A 16,173-nucleotide genomic window follows, 5' to 3' on the forward strand; every position below is an offset into this window, starting at 1 on the left:
ACACACTATAGATGTTAAATAAAGAGGGACAGTTTCTAGTCAACCTTACAATTACACAGCCAAAAATACCTGTAACTGATTTAAACAGTACAGATGTTAGACAGGGAGAGGCAGTTTCTAGTCAACCTTACAATTAGACAATCTACATTCTGTAACTATTTACACAGTACAGATGTTGGAAAAGGGGGGAGGCAGTTTCAAGCCCACCATACAAGAAGATAGTCCACAAGCCTGTAACTGGTTTACACAGTGTAGATGTTAAATGAGGAGGGACAGTTTGTAGTCCACCTTAATTATAAGACAGCCAACAAACCTGTAAGTGATTTACATAGTACAGATGTTAGACAGGGAGCAACTGTTTCTAGTCCTTCTTACAATAATACAATAAAAGAGCCAATAAATTGATTTACACAGCACAGATGTTAGATAAGGAGGAACAGTTTTTAGCCCACTTTACAAGAACCCGTAACTGATTTACACAGTACAGATGTTAGAAAAGGAGGGGCAGTTTCAAATCAATTTTTTATTAAAGGTTGTTGGGCACATTAAAAGCTGTTCTTACAAAAACAACTCCAAATTGAAGATCTTTGTACATGTATATCAAATCAAAGTCAGTTAATCAGAAATGCATAACAATAACTTCACGGATCAGCACATTCCATCATTTATCATTTTATCATTTTCTTACAGCCGATGATGTTAGTTTACAGTTTACAAAGTTTTTGTAACAAAAAATGCAAGGCAGACATACTGTCAACTTCCTTGGCATTTTTTCAGACCGACAGCAAGGGACAAAGACTTAAAAATTGTCAGGGATGAAGACCGTTTTGTAGCTATATGGGATGAGATTGTCTTTAAATGAAAACCTGAGCACAATTGTGTTCAAGGATTCTCCACCAATCTTTGAATCAACCAAACTGAAGTTGCCCTTGGTTAATTAAATCAAATATTTGTCTGTGTTTGAACAACCAAGACCAAATATCATTAATTTTTATTTTTTCTGCCAATCAACATTACTCATTTTGACCAGCTGAATTGCTTATTGCTCAGAATTTATTAATTTGTTATCCACAATAAAATATTTATATCATACAACTTAATTAATTTCTCCTGTTAATTTCGGTTAAGCCTTTGCAATCAGATTCAACTTCTTTAGGTTTATCTTCCATTAAAAAAAACATTTTAAAAAAAGGAGAATAAAGGTTCAAATTTCTAAGGCCTATAAAAAAAAATTGTGTGTTTAGGGTAACACTGATGAAAAAATTAGGTTGGGTAGGTCGGGATTTTTTTTTATTTTATCGTATGTTTGTTTGTGTCATATTTAAAAACAGATTTTTTAATAGAAATAATATAAAATTCACAATCGGATAAAAACAGACATCTAAAAATGGTAGGATAGGGGCATTTTTGTAGGTTAGGTCGGGTTACCCTAAATCACAACTTTTTTTTTAGGCCTAATCCAGTAAAAAATAAATTACTTTTTAGCCAATAAAACAGTGTGTTACAACCAGAATTAAATTACATACTACAGTAAAACTCGTTAAGAACCAACACGGATATTGCGAATTCACAGATATAGTGAAGTCATCTTGGATCCCCAGCTATGTAAATTTAATGAATTTCTTATACGGTTATAACAAATTACGGATAAAACGAAGTAATTTCTTAAGTCCCAGTGACTTCGTTATAACCGAGTTTTGCTGTATATCAATCAAATTACCAAAATAGGATTTACAGAATAAAACAATTTGAAATTTGTTAAACTGTTACAATCTAAGCATACTAGAAAATACAGAAGATAGCCAATATTTAATGAGTAATTTAATCATAATTCACTTTAAAAAAAATTAACATAAAATTAGCTCTACAGAAATGTTGGAGTTATTATCAAATTTGTATTATCTGGCTTTAAAACATTTTTTGTCATCATTCTCAAAATTACAAACCAGATGTTCTATAAAGTTATCAAAATTGACCATTGACTTAACCACCTTCAGAACCCAAAGAGATAAAGCAATTCTAAGCAACCCAGAAGCTTTCAAAAAGCAAAACAGGTCAATCTAATGCCTTTAAACAAACACTCCTACCTTACTTCGTAACATAAATATCAGTTTTGACTTTGAATAATTTTCCATCCACCAACTTCAAGAAGAAGTTCCCATTCACCAATATCAGGAGTTTTCCCCTGTGACAAACATGTGAACTTTCTTTGAAGAGATTATCATGCGAGCTGCTCTGTCAGTGCCTACAATGTCCGCTAATCTCTGAGCATCAAAACTTGAATACATCACAGTACACGTGAGGTTTTCTTTGTCGGTCTGTTTCCGATTGTCCTGTAGCATGTTGCAGATCTCACTGTAAAATTGGGGATACCTTGGCAGTTCATAAAACACTATGTGATGTATTCCCCGCAGCTTGAATCTGTAACCAAACAAAACCCCTCATTAAATCTTCATTTTAAAACACACAATTTGATATGGTAACTTACAAATAAATCTTTATTTTACAAGTGTTTCACTAGAATCAACAATATCAATATCTTTTTTTTCCAAATTATTCATGCAATTTGCAATACATGTTTAAGAAATTTTATAATTTGCAAAAAAAGCATGTCAATTTATTTTTTGCCTTGTAAATAATTCTAAAGAACCTGCCAAAAAAATTGCTTTGATTGCAGGTTGAAGTACATGGTAACCCTGATTTACCTTCTGTAGAAATGAATTCTCTCTGTGTACAACAAAAAGTGAACTCTTCCATGATAGAATTCCCCTCTAGATCTAGATATAGTCTTGTCACTTGAATACCTAGAATAAATCAAATACCTCCACATGAACTATCTAAAATCAGTGCTTTCACATTCCTGATTTACCTTATCTGTCTCTACACAGCAGAATTCAGAAAATGCAATGTAAACCTTCAACTTGTAACAACTTTATCTTCTTTACTAACAAGATAAATAAATAAAAGTTATCCTATTTTGATTGTACTATAAACCAACTTTTAATTACATTGACTTTTTATCTAAATAAAACTTTACAAGCAAATAACTGACAATTAAGCTCTGAAACAAAGAAAAACTTCAATTCAGTGTTGAAGAGAGAACAATCATATACTTACTCATTTATCTGAGCAAACTCTAAATCCTCCCTCACAAAATAGTTCCTAATTCGAACATAATCAAAGTAAGAAGATATGAAGACAAGTGTTTGTGACATCACAGGATCTTTATGATTTGGTAGAATCTGTAATTTTAAAGTAAATCTTATCAAATAAAATTGTATTAACATAAGAAAATGCACTTGCTGCTATTTGAACTTGGTAAAGGGCATGGACATCTACTGTATCATAGTCAAAACATGGCCCCTTATGACACTTGCCTTGCTTTAATATGTGGACAAAATGTGTTATACCTTTTTAAGGAAGAAATCAAATCTGACATCTGCAAGTTCTGCATAAGAGGAAGCTGGTAGCTTATGAAAGACCTACAAAAAGAAACCAAATGGCTTTTTTTAAACATCCCCAGAACAATTATGGTGGAAATCCATTTATTTCTCTAACATGTCTGAAAAATACAATTAAATCTTTTGACAGATGCTTGCAAGTCATATTTGTCTCTTTATAATAAGTTCAAGCTCATAAATATTTCCATAATTCAAGAAAACTAGTGAGATGGTAAACATGCATATATCCATTTCATTTGAAAGCTCTCACAATTTGTCATGCGTTTGTGTACTGCAATGTAAAAATTTCTTGGATATTGATACCAGTTGAAAACTAATCTGACATAAGACATTGTTTTCAATGTGTGTCTGTAGATGAACTGACCTGAGGTAGTTGAGTGACTATGTGACAAATCGTTCCTCTAGTGTCCTTCCTGTTGACAGCAACCTTTCCGGCATAATCTTAGAAAGTCAAGGAGATTCCTTCAGTTTAACAGGATAAGTGAGACGGAATTTTTATCCCACCATGTACATGTACAATCTACATGCATATATAACACCAAACTTCGGAAGGGAGTAAAGAACTAAACCAGAATGTGAGATTTAAATGTGTTACTTATATAAAGGTACCTCACTACATCTAGACTTATACTTTTTAAGACACTACATCACAAGATGGCGATTTAAATGTTTTGCTGAATTGTTTATATCGTTCAATTCAGTTGTATATCGTCGTAGCGAAGAGGTTAAAGTATTGGGCTTTTGAACCGAAAAGCATATGTTCGAATCTGCCTGGAGCTTTTGTTCATGTTTACTGAATTAAATTTTCAACAATGTAATTTTTCATCCAATATTGCACATTTTTTGCCTATTTGACTCAAATACTTCTTATCCATTATGATATTAATCATAATCAAGTAATTTTCTGCTGATTTGAGAAAATGTTTCAATGTGTAGTGAGCCACATTTAAGTCAGAATAGACAGTGTACTACAGAACTGTAATAGGCAGGTTTCATTGTACTCTATATAAACACACTTAAACAATATAAAGCTGTATAAATAAAACAAACAGCAGCTACAGTTTAAATAAGGTGGGTCTGTTTTGAATGTTCATAGATCCTAATCTCTGAAGCTTTCAAAATTTCTACAAAAAGCTTCATCATGTGTAAACTCCATTACAGACAGAGTGCATACAAATGTCTTCAGTAAAGGATACTGCAGCAGTGTCGGTTATGAAGGGCGTTTAGTTCAGGAGTAGCCAGGGAGCTGAAAATCAGCGTTTGTCTGTAATACTTGGACCTAAAAGAGAAATAAAACAAGCTTAGCTACATGTAATAGACCTGTAACAACCAAAATATTCTCACATAACTATACCCATAGACGTCCTATACAAATAATGGAATAAAGGTTTTGTCCTCACCATCCATTCAGCGTCCACATTCTGACCCGAGAGAAATCTGTGCCGTGGGCTTCCCGCGGCTGAAGGTGAAGGTGGGCCATCAGTGTCTGAAATCAAGGTTATTGTCACACTATGTGTTAAACATGTCACCTCACATACCATACACATACACATACGTTTGTCAAATTAATCTAAAGTATTGGGTTACATTCAAGGATTATCCAATTTTACTGCTAGTGACCTTATTTGAAAATTGTGATAATACAATGTAATAATCACACTGTAATGAATATATTGGTGATAGTACAATGTAATTAACATGCTGCAATGAATATAATGATGAAGGTACAATGTAATAAACAAGCTGTTATGAATATAATGTAACTTGAGAACTCACAGTTATGTGCTCCCAGTTCTGCATCAAAAAGATGTCTGCTTGGTCAAAAATCAGAAGTTCTATTGAACTTAAAAAGTCATAGTCTCTCTCTTTCTCTCTGCAATTGAAAAATATATGCTATTAGAATACTTTTGAACTGTTGAATGGTACAAGCTTAAAACTAAAAAAAAAATGCCATGCATTTGCATCAGTTCTGTTTCATCAATGAATAACACAGGTAAATTATGAAAAACTTTCATTAAACTGGATTACTAGTATAAGAAGCGACTTACCCCTCCACCCCAATGATGGTCCTTAGTCCCAGGGGTGAAGTCAGAATAATGTCCGAGGCATAAAATTTGGTGTAAAGCTTCAGAGTTTTCTTGGCCACACCTAAACCTACTCTGAAATGGTCATCTATGTTTCCTGCAAATATGGCTTCAAAATCCTCTACAAATAGACAGACTCAATTTAAAGCATATAAAAATAAAAGATATATTTATTAAGGCAATGGATTGCCTGAAGTAAGTACAAAAAGTCATGTACATGGAGCACAGGACTGGAAGTATAACAATTTGTTTTTACAGGTTTGGTTATAAATGTACATGATATGTGAACATGTGTATGTATGTGTGACCTTTCTCCACAGGTCTCTCCACATACCTGGTTTGTTAACACCTCTGTTTGGAGGATCTTCGTCACCGTATTCAGTTTGAAATCTCTTCTTGTTGCTAACCATGCTCTAAGATGTTGAAAGTACACAGTTAAAGAGTTGTAATATTATTCTAAATTTTGATCAGGTAAAAAAAAGGTAAATAAAAATCTGCACACTAATAATAAGTCTTAACTGCATATCAAACTTTAAAATACTGCTCATTTGAGACCAATAGGAACAAACACCTACCAATTCCATTCAAAATGGAAAGGATTTCTTCTCTTGTCTAAAGACACTTAGACAGATACATGAAGCTAAACATTTAAAGATCAATCAACAAGAATATACCTGGTCCGATGACATCAGAAGCTGCATCATAATGTTGACAACTTTAAGGGCGGAGTCGCGGAATGGGAGAACGATTAAAACTTTGGGCCGAGTCAAGCCTTGGTCTCTGTACTCCCTGTAGTAAAGTATTAGTTAACATCAAAGTTCAGAATTCTTTACTTGAAACTAAAACAGGCATGGTCACGATTTTGATCAAATTTTATTTTTTTTTATTTTTATTGTTTAGAATGCTTTGGATATGCATTTCTAATAATCAAAGAAAAATTAAGTATCAGTCATAGAGTTATAATCAAGCAACAGAGCTCACAATTCTTTTTCATGTAAACAAGGCTTGTATCCTATTTTTGTTTACATTGGTTTAATAAACGAGTAAAAGTTCTTTTTCAAGCTGATTTCTCTCTCTTCTAATTCGTTTTAAATATAAATAATTTAATTCTAGTTGTAACGCGCTTTCTGATTGGCTAAAAAATTATTTAATATCGTATAATGAATGTTGCCTACGTCATAGTAAGACTAACGTCAAAAATGCATCAATATGCCTGACGTTACTTTTGAATTTTGTACAAATCTACGTCATTTTAAAGGTCAAATGATCATTTTTATCTACAATGAAGAGTAAAAAAATTAAATCATAAGCAATGAATTCAATATTTATTAGTTTTATACGATATAAAATGGTTTGAAACAGTTATTGCTTTTTTATAAACGGTTTCGCGGTTTATAAAGCGTAAACTGCCCCAAACCATTTTATATCGTATAAAACAAATAAATATTGAATTCATAAAAAGTTTTTAGCTTATCACATTCAGTTTAAGTCTAAAACTGGTATTTTTTTACTTCAACCTCCAAAACATAAACAAAAGCTTTGATTGCATAACAGAAAATTGTGAGCTCTGTATCTTGCTTATAACATGACGAATGACACTCAAATTTCCTTTGACAATTAGAAATGTCTTACTGAAGCATTGTAAATACATGTACCGTATTTTTCGGGGCATATGTCGATGTGGGGCATAGGCCGAATTGCTATTTTTTAGACAAAATTCAAGAAAAATTCTTAGACTAGCCGAATTGGGGGATAAGCCGATTTTTAATCGATGATTACTATAGTGAAAGTATGACTGCTGAATAAGGAAGTCATCGTATTAAGTATGTACTTTCAGAATATCGATGTAGGAAGTCAAAAGAGTATTTAAAGTTATCTAATTTGCTTAACATATATATTTTAAGCAATTTTAAAAAATAAATCTGTGTTTTGTGGCTGTTTGGTCTCTTCCGTATTCGTCGGTGTATCGTTATGTATCGTAATTTTACATAGTGTAAATTTAATTGCAGCACCAACCTCTGTGGTTCTGTCTGGTAGAACTAAGTACAATGTATAATATTTTACCAAACCTTTTATATTTTATTAATACCTTATTGCTAAATCTCATTTAATCAAGTTATACTTTGAAAGCTACTTGTAAATACGGGGTATGGCGTCCATTAGCTCAACACATGGTTTCATATTCAAATAGAGTTATCCCCCGTAATCGCTATGAATGAGAAAACGAAATACCAAACATAAAATATTTAATTTGTGTTCTTTCCATTAATTAATTTAATAGCGACTTGCCGTTATGCAGAGAAGTTGTAATGTTAAAAACACAGTTAATGCAATGAAGTGTAACGGTGTACACTAGGCTACGTGCCCCCAGGCTGTGTTTTAGTCACGGGTTTCACACCTTTGTATATACACACGACACCAGAATACCGTTATTTCATCCAACAGAAAATTAATTGTAAAAACACAAAGCATTTGATTTATTCTACACCCATTGGCCAAGACCAGTGATTCCCACGAAAGCAGACATGAAGAATTCACAAAAATTCCGTCATATTACATTGTACCCGGTTTCGTTTTCTTTTTTACTACGCAATAATAGTTTCCAGGGTTCATACACAAACGTGGGAAAAAAATTCTTTTGATTGGGATTTTAAAGAAATACCTCGTACAGTACTGTACATTTTATTACTCGCGATGTCATTACAAAAATTATCAACGGGACAACTATCGAACAATAGTTCAAACGGATGAAAAAAAACCCAACCCTCATAATAAACTGCTACGGATAAAAACAGTGGATTTTATATTTTACTGTTAAATTTTTTTTAACTTTGAGTCTAAGAATAGCCAATCCCGGGGGATAGGCTGGGGCTCGCTCATCGGAGAAAAAAAATACCGGCCTATGCCCCGAAAAATACGGTATTAAAAACGTAAATATATTTTTTTACCAAAATCGTCACTATGCCCCCTTTAAAAAACGCATTTCAATCACTGAAACACCATTGCATGGTCCAAAAATAAAGTTGAAAATATGTGCATTGACAACATTTTAGGAGGAATGGGACATCTCCATGTTGATGTATACTTTCTTTTGAATTTAAAAAAGAGAGTCAATAATAATTTAATATTAAAACAATATTTTTATAATCTGCATTTGCAATGTCTGTTAGAGTGTCTCTAATAAAGATATACAATCCACGAGTTTTCTGGTGTTTTTAGAGCTTTTACATGTTTTACTTCTATAAGAATTTATGAACTGTATTTAATATACTTAAATATCATAACTGTTGAAAAATTAAAATGCACTAATGTGCTTTCATCCATTTAAAAAATCCCAGGGTTCATTGACTCCTTATCAGAAAAAGAACTTTCATAAAAGAGAGAAGTTACAAAAGTTCTTACTCTGTGTCTGCATTCTGTTGCTTCAGCTTCATCTTGGTGTTGTGAGTGATGACTCGACTTCTGGTCCTGAAAATCATTTAGAAGAACATTAAGGTGTACCTTATGCTTATACCAAATTATTCTGGCAGTGGGAATATGTGTGGTGTTGAATGGTTTTATAAAATCACCATTTGAAAAATGTTTTGATACTTAAAAATTCATTTATCTGCCAACAAAGCCATATTGCAAATATTACCTTGAATGATTAAATAGTATGGCAATTTCATTTAGAAACATTTGAAACAAATAACATAAACATGTAAAAAAAAATTTAAAATTTGCACCGTGACTTATTTAGCCATTGAAACCTTTCTATTTCACTCACTTTAGAACATGATTCAATGCATGCAGACAGTAGACAAGCCGAATTTCTTCTCCATTTAAATGACTTCTCTCTGGATAGTACACATCCTACAATAATTCAAAAACAGAAGCAACATCAATATTTGTAACACATGATTTCAAATAACATGAACAATTTCACAATGTGAACTACTGCTGATGCTTTATTTTACGCGAGTACATACTTCGCAATTCCACCATTTTGCATCAGATCACAAAAATATAATTTCATTTAGTTTACATCTGTCCGAAAAATAAAAGTGAGATTTTTAAATCCATGAGGTGTGTTTCTAGTGATTTTATGCAGATATCAATTCCTCTCATTGAATTAGTAATCTACAGTAATCTCATTATGGAAGTCCTTGACCTATTTTATTTCCACGTACCTGATACTTATTGAGGACTCTAAAAAGTGAGGCTTGGAACGGGGTTAAGGAAGCTAAAAAAAAGTCAGTTATTCAGTTACAATCATATCGTAATGTGACAAAGGCTTTCTACTCATTATTTTAGTTTTGGAAAATACATACCTCCTCTCTTCAAATTTTGAACTTTGCACAGTTTTCGATTCGCATTTTCTACACCTTCAGCAAGCTTATGTTTTACCTATAAAAGAACAAAGTGATGACCTTTTAAAAAAGATCAAGAAACTTATTAAAGCAGGTTAATTAATTTATTATTCTCAGAACAATTTGACTAAGCTTCATTTTTGCTTACATATAGATTTTTCAGATCATCTTCTTCCTCAACATCTCTAACATTTTCTAGATGACATTTTTCCTTTGGGCAAGTTAACACTCCATGGCCAACATTCTTTACCTACAACACAAATTAAATTTTATTCAAATATTCACACCAACATAATCTTGTAAACAAACCAAAAATTAGTTCAGTAGCATAATTGTTCTCGCAAAACTCATTCTCATGACAAATGCAATTCATGGTCTGGACTATCAAGAGACAGATACCTTGATTTCTTCTCGTTTCCATTTTTCTTTTTTACTTAGACCTTCCACAAAGTCCTCCGAGAGTTCTGTCTCAAAATGTACAACAAAGGGATCTACAAAAGAATATCACATGGAATTAATTTTTAAAAAACCCAATTAGGCAAATACATGTTAAAAAAATATAAACTTCCTTTTTTCCGCTACAAACAACCCAAATAAAACCAACATACCACACTCTTTAATGAAGTAATCTTCTTTAACATCTTCTTTCTCTAAAATTTCTTCTTCCTCTTCCTCATCAGTTTCATCCTCTTCATCAATATCATCACCTTCCTCACTTCCTTCATCATCTGCTTTACCAGATGTGACTACTTCTTCCTCGTCTTTCATTTCATCCTCCTCGCCCTCACTTGCTGTCATGTCTTGTGTTCCATTGGTTTTCTCATCTTCCTCTGATTCTTCATCGGATTCTGTAACATTAGAATGATTCGTATTATAAAATTATTCTTTTTTTCTGTTAACTTATAATGGCAAGTACTTACATATGGATATTTTAAATGTATGTACACCCTCAAAGGGCATCTACTTCATACCAGATATGTAATTTTAGTCCATTATGTGTACTACTGTTGATTACTAAATAAATGCGAGGAATCAATATCGGGCACATCTTGCAGATTTTATAATCTCACTTTTAATTTTAGGGTAGATGTAAACTAAATGAAATTATGATGAAAATTTGGTATTTTCAATTGTATATTATTGCGATTTGATGCAGAACGGTTGAATTGAATATGAATTAAGTAATTGCGTAAATAAGGATTCCACAGTATCTTGACTTACTAAACTTTGGCTCCTTATCCAATTTTAAACATAATACTATAATATATACATGTAGTAAACAACCACAAAAAGACCAATATGATTTAACCCTGACCTATTATATTGTTGTGCTGGTTCCCATTCACAGACGCCACCAGCTGCTGATAAGCATCCACTTCCTCCTCTGAAGAATCAGATGATTCTGATTCCTGGGAATTTAAAAAAAAAAAAACATCATTAATTACATGTGTACATGTACATACTCAATAATTTTGATAGTATCTTTATAGAAGAATGATACATATGTTGCTGCTATACTGATCATTATAAAGTAGCGAGTAATTGATTCTGATTCACAATTGAGAGCATTGAAATCAATCTTACCAACACTTTTTCATTTTCAATATGGTCTGCTACTTTTGTATATCGAGTCTTTGGGTTTACTCTGGATAAAAATATTGTATTGCATGAATTCTTAGAAATATAAACAATACTGTTGAATTTCTCAATGATTGCTGGTGCTTAAATCCTACAATAATTTGTTTTTGATTGGAACAGTACTTTGATTAATTTTTTAACTGCAAATTTCCCCTAAAAATTTACACAGAAAGGGACAAGATTGCAGTGATTTCTACTAATAAGTACCAGTAAAAATAACAATATAATTATATGTAAATTGCTCTGTCCACTAGATAACAGTTCAAAACTAAGGATGCCTACCAAGCAACCTGTCAAAAAATATTTCAAGCACCAAATTTTGCCTATATACCCACTACCCAGATATATATATTGTACATAGATGCAATTAGTTAAGAATATGCCATCACTGACACTGTAAAATCAAATATTTTTCAAGGATTTTCAGTTTTCCAATCTTCTTCATATATCGGCAAGAATACAGTACAGTTTCCCAGTGCAGCAATTCTGCAACCCAGTTACAAACAAAACCAGACTAATATAATACTTACCCTTCCTAATTTAAACCTCAACCTTGCTTGAAATTCTGTATATTTTGCATGCCCAGGTTCAAAGTTTAAACCACAGCAGGCGTAGTATTTTTTTCTGTTACAATAGGGGTACCATGTATACTTATGTTTCACTACCCACAACCCAATAGGAGTTAAAACTTAAGCTTGATTGGTAGAGTGCTGGATTTGCATGCCAGAGGACCCGGGTTCAAACCACAGTAGAGGTAATATTTGTCTCTGTTACAATAGGGATACCATACCATGAATACTTAGGTTTCACCATGTTCACTAGCCACAACCCAATGGGAGTAAATCTCCAAACGGCGGAGGCGATTGGACACGCTTGGGTTGAACAAAAATAAAATCGGCTCTGTGGGGCGAGTTGACAATGAGGCATATGTTTTGGATTATTTCCTTCCTCAATTTCATGGGTCTTGAATTGAGGTATTCTTAAAAAAGGACGTTCTTTAACTTAAGGTCAAGATCTAGTAAATGAAAGGTGCCTACAGGTTCATAAGATTTAAGATATAAATTCTTTCGATGATGCTTCATAACAATAGCTTTGTTTGACAGGGTGTACCGGTGCTATAATGTTTGGTGAACACAATGAAAAATCATGTTTTAAACTGTCATTTTTGATGAAATATGAAGGAAATGAGGAGGAAATTCCGGAGTTTTGTCCATTTTGGACAAATGAAATATATCTAGAATGCCTAGTCTCTCCAAAAATGGAATTAAACAAGCTCTTGGCCTCCTCTTTAAAATGATGTCAAATTGAATATAGGCACCGGGATTACTTTTCCCATGATTTAACATAAAATGTCAAGAAATTGTTCAATTTTCTACATAATTCCTTTAAAGCCGTAAAGTACGGGAAAAAGATTCTTCAAATCAATTATGACATCATAATGGTTCTAGCACCAAAAAGACACTCTGAAATCATTTACTACATCTTTACCTTAAGTTTCATATCACACAGGCACTTTCGTTTCCGATTACTTTTATTTTTTAATTAAACTTACCCACTACTAAGAGGATCAAGTTCACCAAATTCTTTAATTTCTTTCTTTTCTCTTTTTGATAATTGTGGGTGTTTAATGGATTTGGACTTTCGCTTTAGATTTCCTCGCGTTCCATGCTTTCTGGGAGCCATTACTTGGTAGAGTGTATATTAAACAAATGTCGATCCCGATGAGATTGTTATAGAAAACCCTTTTTCGGTTTTTTACACCATGTACGCTTTTTAACATCGTCGGAAACCCACGGTCGGTCTCGCTTCTAAGAGAAGCGAGACCGACCGTGAGAATTCCAACGATTTCCAATGATTAATATTAAATTCGATATAGTTACGAATGTATACCAATTATACCTATATTGTTATCAATTCATTTTATAACAAATTATTTAAAATCTGATAGAGCAGATGGGTAAAATAATAATTTGAAATAAACGGTAATTTTGAAAAGATAACAATCATGTTACACTACATATAATATGTTACAATAACTTGAATCATTAATTGTTTTAACAAATTTGATAATTCATTGTAACATACATCTTCGCTAGCCAAGGGTTTTTGGTCCACTCTGGTAACAGAGGGGACCGAAAACCCTTTGGCTAGCGAAGATGTGTAACAGATAGATACATGTAATTGATATTTACATATTTAGTAATTAATAATCTTTTGCAATTGTAACAGGTTTATCCTTTGATGTAAAGAAGAAATCAACACTCCTGTTAGGGTTCGATTAACGGGCTTTTATTGTCACCAGTTATATAAAAAGGTTTGACCCCGTAAATATGAATATACGGCATAAAACACATAAACTTCAAGTATTAATGAATCAATATATTGAAGTAATTTAACTTTATAAAGGGAGATAACTCATATAAGTAAACCACACTTTACATAGTATCTCCTTCATATCAATTTACATGCGTTTACATTTAAGTTAATATAATTACATTAATATGATATTATAGGCATATGAATGGGCATAAGACTTCGGTTATAACTATTTAAACTTTAACTTATTACTTCAAAAGTCTCTCTCTCACTTTTCATTCAATCAGAGAAAGTGCAACAGAATTGTAAATATGATTAAATACTGATCTGACATTTAGTAGAAATATTATAAATGATATTAATATTAGTGATATTGAATTAACTTACCAAGAAGAGATGTAATTTGTCAAAAACGTCTGTACACTTTTATTACAGTATGCTCGAGGTCTCTTCAAACTCTTGACAAAGAGTTAAACTAAAACCCAAAGAACTTGTGGAGGGAAATCGACCAACCAATAAATAAACAAACAAGAAACAAACTAAAACACCAATGAAATTAAAAGACACAACTTACTTTGACCAAAATATGATTACTGCCTTAAAGGCAACTCTGGACCTTTCTACAAATTAAGTTGTCATGAAAATGAATGCACACTAATGTATTCTAAGATCAATTAAATAAGTATATAATTCAATATAATTATATGCATTAAAAAAATGATGAAAATATCAAAATAAAATGATGTATATGTAATATACATGTACATGTAAATCATAAAATATGAGACTGTTACATATTGATTATCAATAGAGCAGATATATATATATATATATATATATATATATATATATATATATATATATATATATATATATATATATATATATATATATATATATATATATATATATATATATATATATATACACACATGTATACCGGTATATATATATATCGTGTCAAATTAACAAAAATGGTCTAGACATGCATGTGGCATAGTTTTTGTACAGTCGACAAACCAGGTTTATTGGTTGTAAACTGTAGTTAAAACAGATCGTAATTTCTAGAAGTTCTATAGTTAACGACGTTAATCTATATTTCATATCTGTAAACCATATTTAACGCAATAATCAACATGTATGTTTCAGAAGTTTATAATCAAACTTATTATTAGTCACTATAATTAACGCTGAAAGCAATCATAGTTTGTCTGATAAATACGTGTGTATATGTAGTTTTACCATTTGTGAACAGTGGCATTGCTCAGTGAACTATATAAAATGAAGTATAGGCACCAAATAAGGCGAGAGTCCTGATGAGGGGTTCAGGGGGCGAAGCACCCCGACGGAAAACGGATTTCGTGCACTGGCGTCGGAAGCAAATTGAAAGTGTGTGTGTGTGTGGGGGGGGGGGGGGGGGCTATACTAATCTTCAGAAATATTGAGGGAAAAAAACTAATTCCCAAAATCATGAAAATCCTAATCCGTAGGGGGGGGGGGGGGGGGGGAGTATACCTATACTTCAAAAAATAAATTTACCTACCCTACTTTTTTTTCCCCAAATCATGAAATTCCTAATCCGGGGGGGGGGGGGGGCTAGTACGCATATTACTCCAACTTCTCAAACTTTCAAGGTAAATTATAAGTAACATTTCCGGCGAGAAAAAGTGGGGGGGGGGGGGCTAAATTATAGGCACTTAAATTTCCGTATACATAAAATTTTGGGGTTTTTACGAATTTCTTGCAGTGAAGAAGCAAAAACATTTTTTGATACAATCCAATTTATTTACACCAGCAATCTTTTATAAGCATTATTAATCAAAGTAAATGACGGAAAAACCATACCATACCATGAATACTTAGGTTTCACCATGTTCACTAGCCACAACACAATGGGAGTAAATCTCCAAACGGCGGAGGCGATTGGACACGCTTGGGTTGAACAAAAATAAAATCGGCTCTGTGGGGCGAGTTGACAATGAGGCATATGTTTTGGACTATTTCCTTCCTCAATTTCATGGGTCTTGAATTGAAGAATTTAACTAAAGCTATTATCTGTCTCCATAGTTTAGTTTACTATTAAAAGGAAAATATTAGAATTTGTAATTGATTGCCTTTAGTATGCAATTATGGCGTAGTTTAGTGTGAATAATATTTTGAATACTAGCTGCCTCCCAAAAAAATATCAGTGGTGGTCAGAAGGGTTTTTTGCGTTTAAAATATCGTCACAAGTGAAAGCATTAGTAAAGGTCTTGAATCAAGCTTCCTAATATTCAGAGATATAGAATTCTATTCACGTTTATAACAGTTGGAACTAATGATGAT

At 32.5% G+C, this 16,173-nt stretch overlaps 1 protein-coding gene across 1 annotated transcript; it reads right to left on the bottom strand.

The window, feature by feature from the left end:
• Positions 1–1,806: 1,806 nt before the first annotated feature.
• Positions 1,807–13,222, bottom strand: LOC105321488 (U3 small nucleolar RNA-associated protein 25 homolog). Its single transcript, XM_011419764.4, has 21 exons — positions 13,085–13,222; positions 11,479–11,539; positions 11,210–11,303; positions 10,503–10,742; positions 10,294–10,385; positions 10,043–10,144; positions 9,856–9,931; positions 9,715–9,767; positions 9,312–9,397; positions 8,948–9,013; positions 6,220–6,334; positions 5,880–5,958; positions 5,510–5,666; positions 5,238–5,334; positions 4,862–4,947; positions 4,658–4,740; positions 3,826–3,902; positions 3,411–3,482; positions 3,118–3,242; positions 2,706–2,804; positions 1,807–2,421 (listed from the first exon to the last, which is right to left on the bottom strand). The coding sequence occupies exons 1-21, from the start codon at positions 13,213–13,215 to the stop codon at positions 2,172–2,174; spliced, it is 2,241 nt and encodes a 746-aa protein (XP_011418066.3). The 5' UTR covers positions 13,216–13,222; the 3' UTR covers positions 1,807–2,171.
• Positions 13,223–16,173: the final 2,951 nt, after the last annotated feature.

The sequence above is a fragment of the Magallana gigas genome, chromosome 6 (assembly GCF_963853765.1).
Source record: "Magallana gigas chromosome 6, xbMagGiga1.1, whole genome shotgun sequence".
NCBI classification, from domain to species: Eukaryota; Metazoa; Mollusca; class Bivalvia; order Ostreida; family Ostreidae; genus Magallana; species Magallana gigas.

Excerpts from the sequence above, each read along its gene's own strand:
- LOC105321488 (XM_011419764.4), bottom strand. The coding sequence starts at position 13,215 with ATGGCTCCCAGAAAGCATGGAACGCGAGGAAATCTAAAGCGAAAGTCC. Across the intron at positions 5,667-5,879 it reads CAGAGGTGTTAACAAACCAG|AGGATTTTGAAGCCATATTT; the intron begins GTATGTGGAGAG and ends GTCTATTTGTAG. Across the intron at positions 3,243-3,410 it reads TTGATTTCTTCCTTAAAAAG|ATTCTACCAAATCATAAAGA; the intron begins GTATAACACATT and ends TTAAAATTACAG.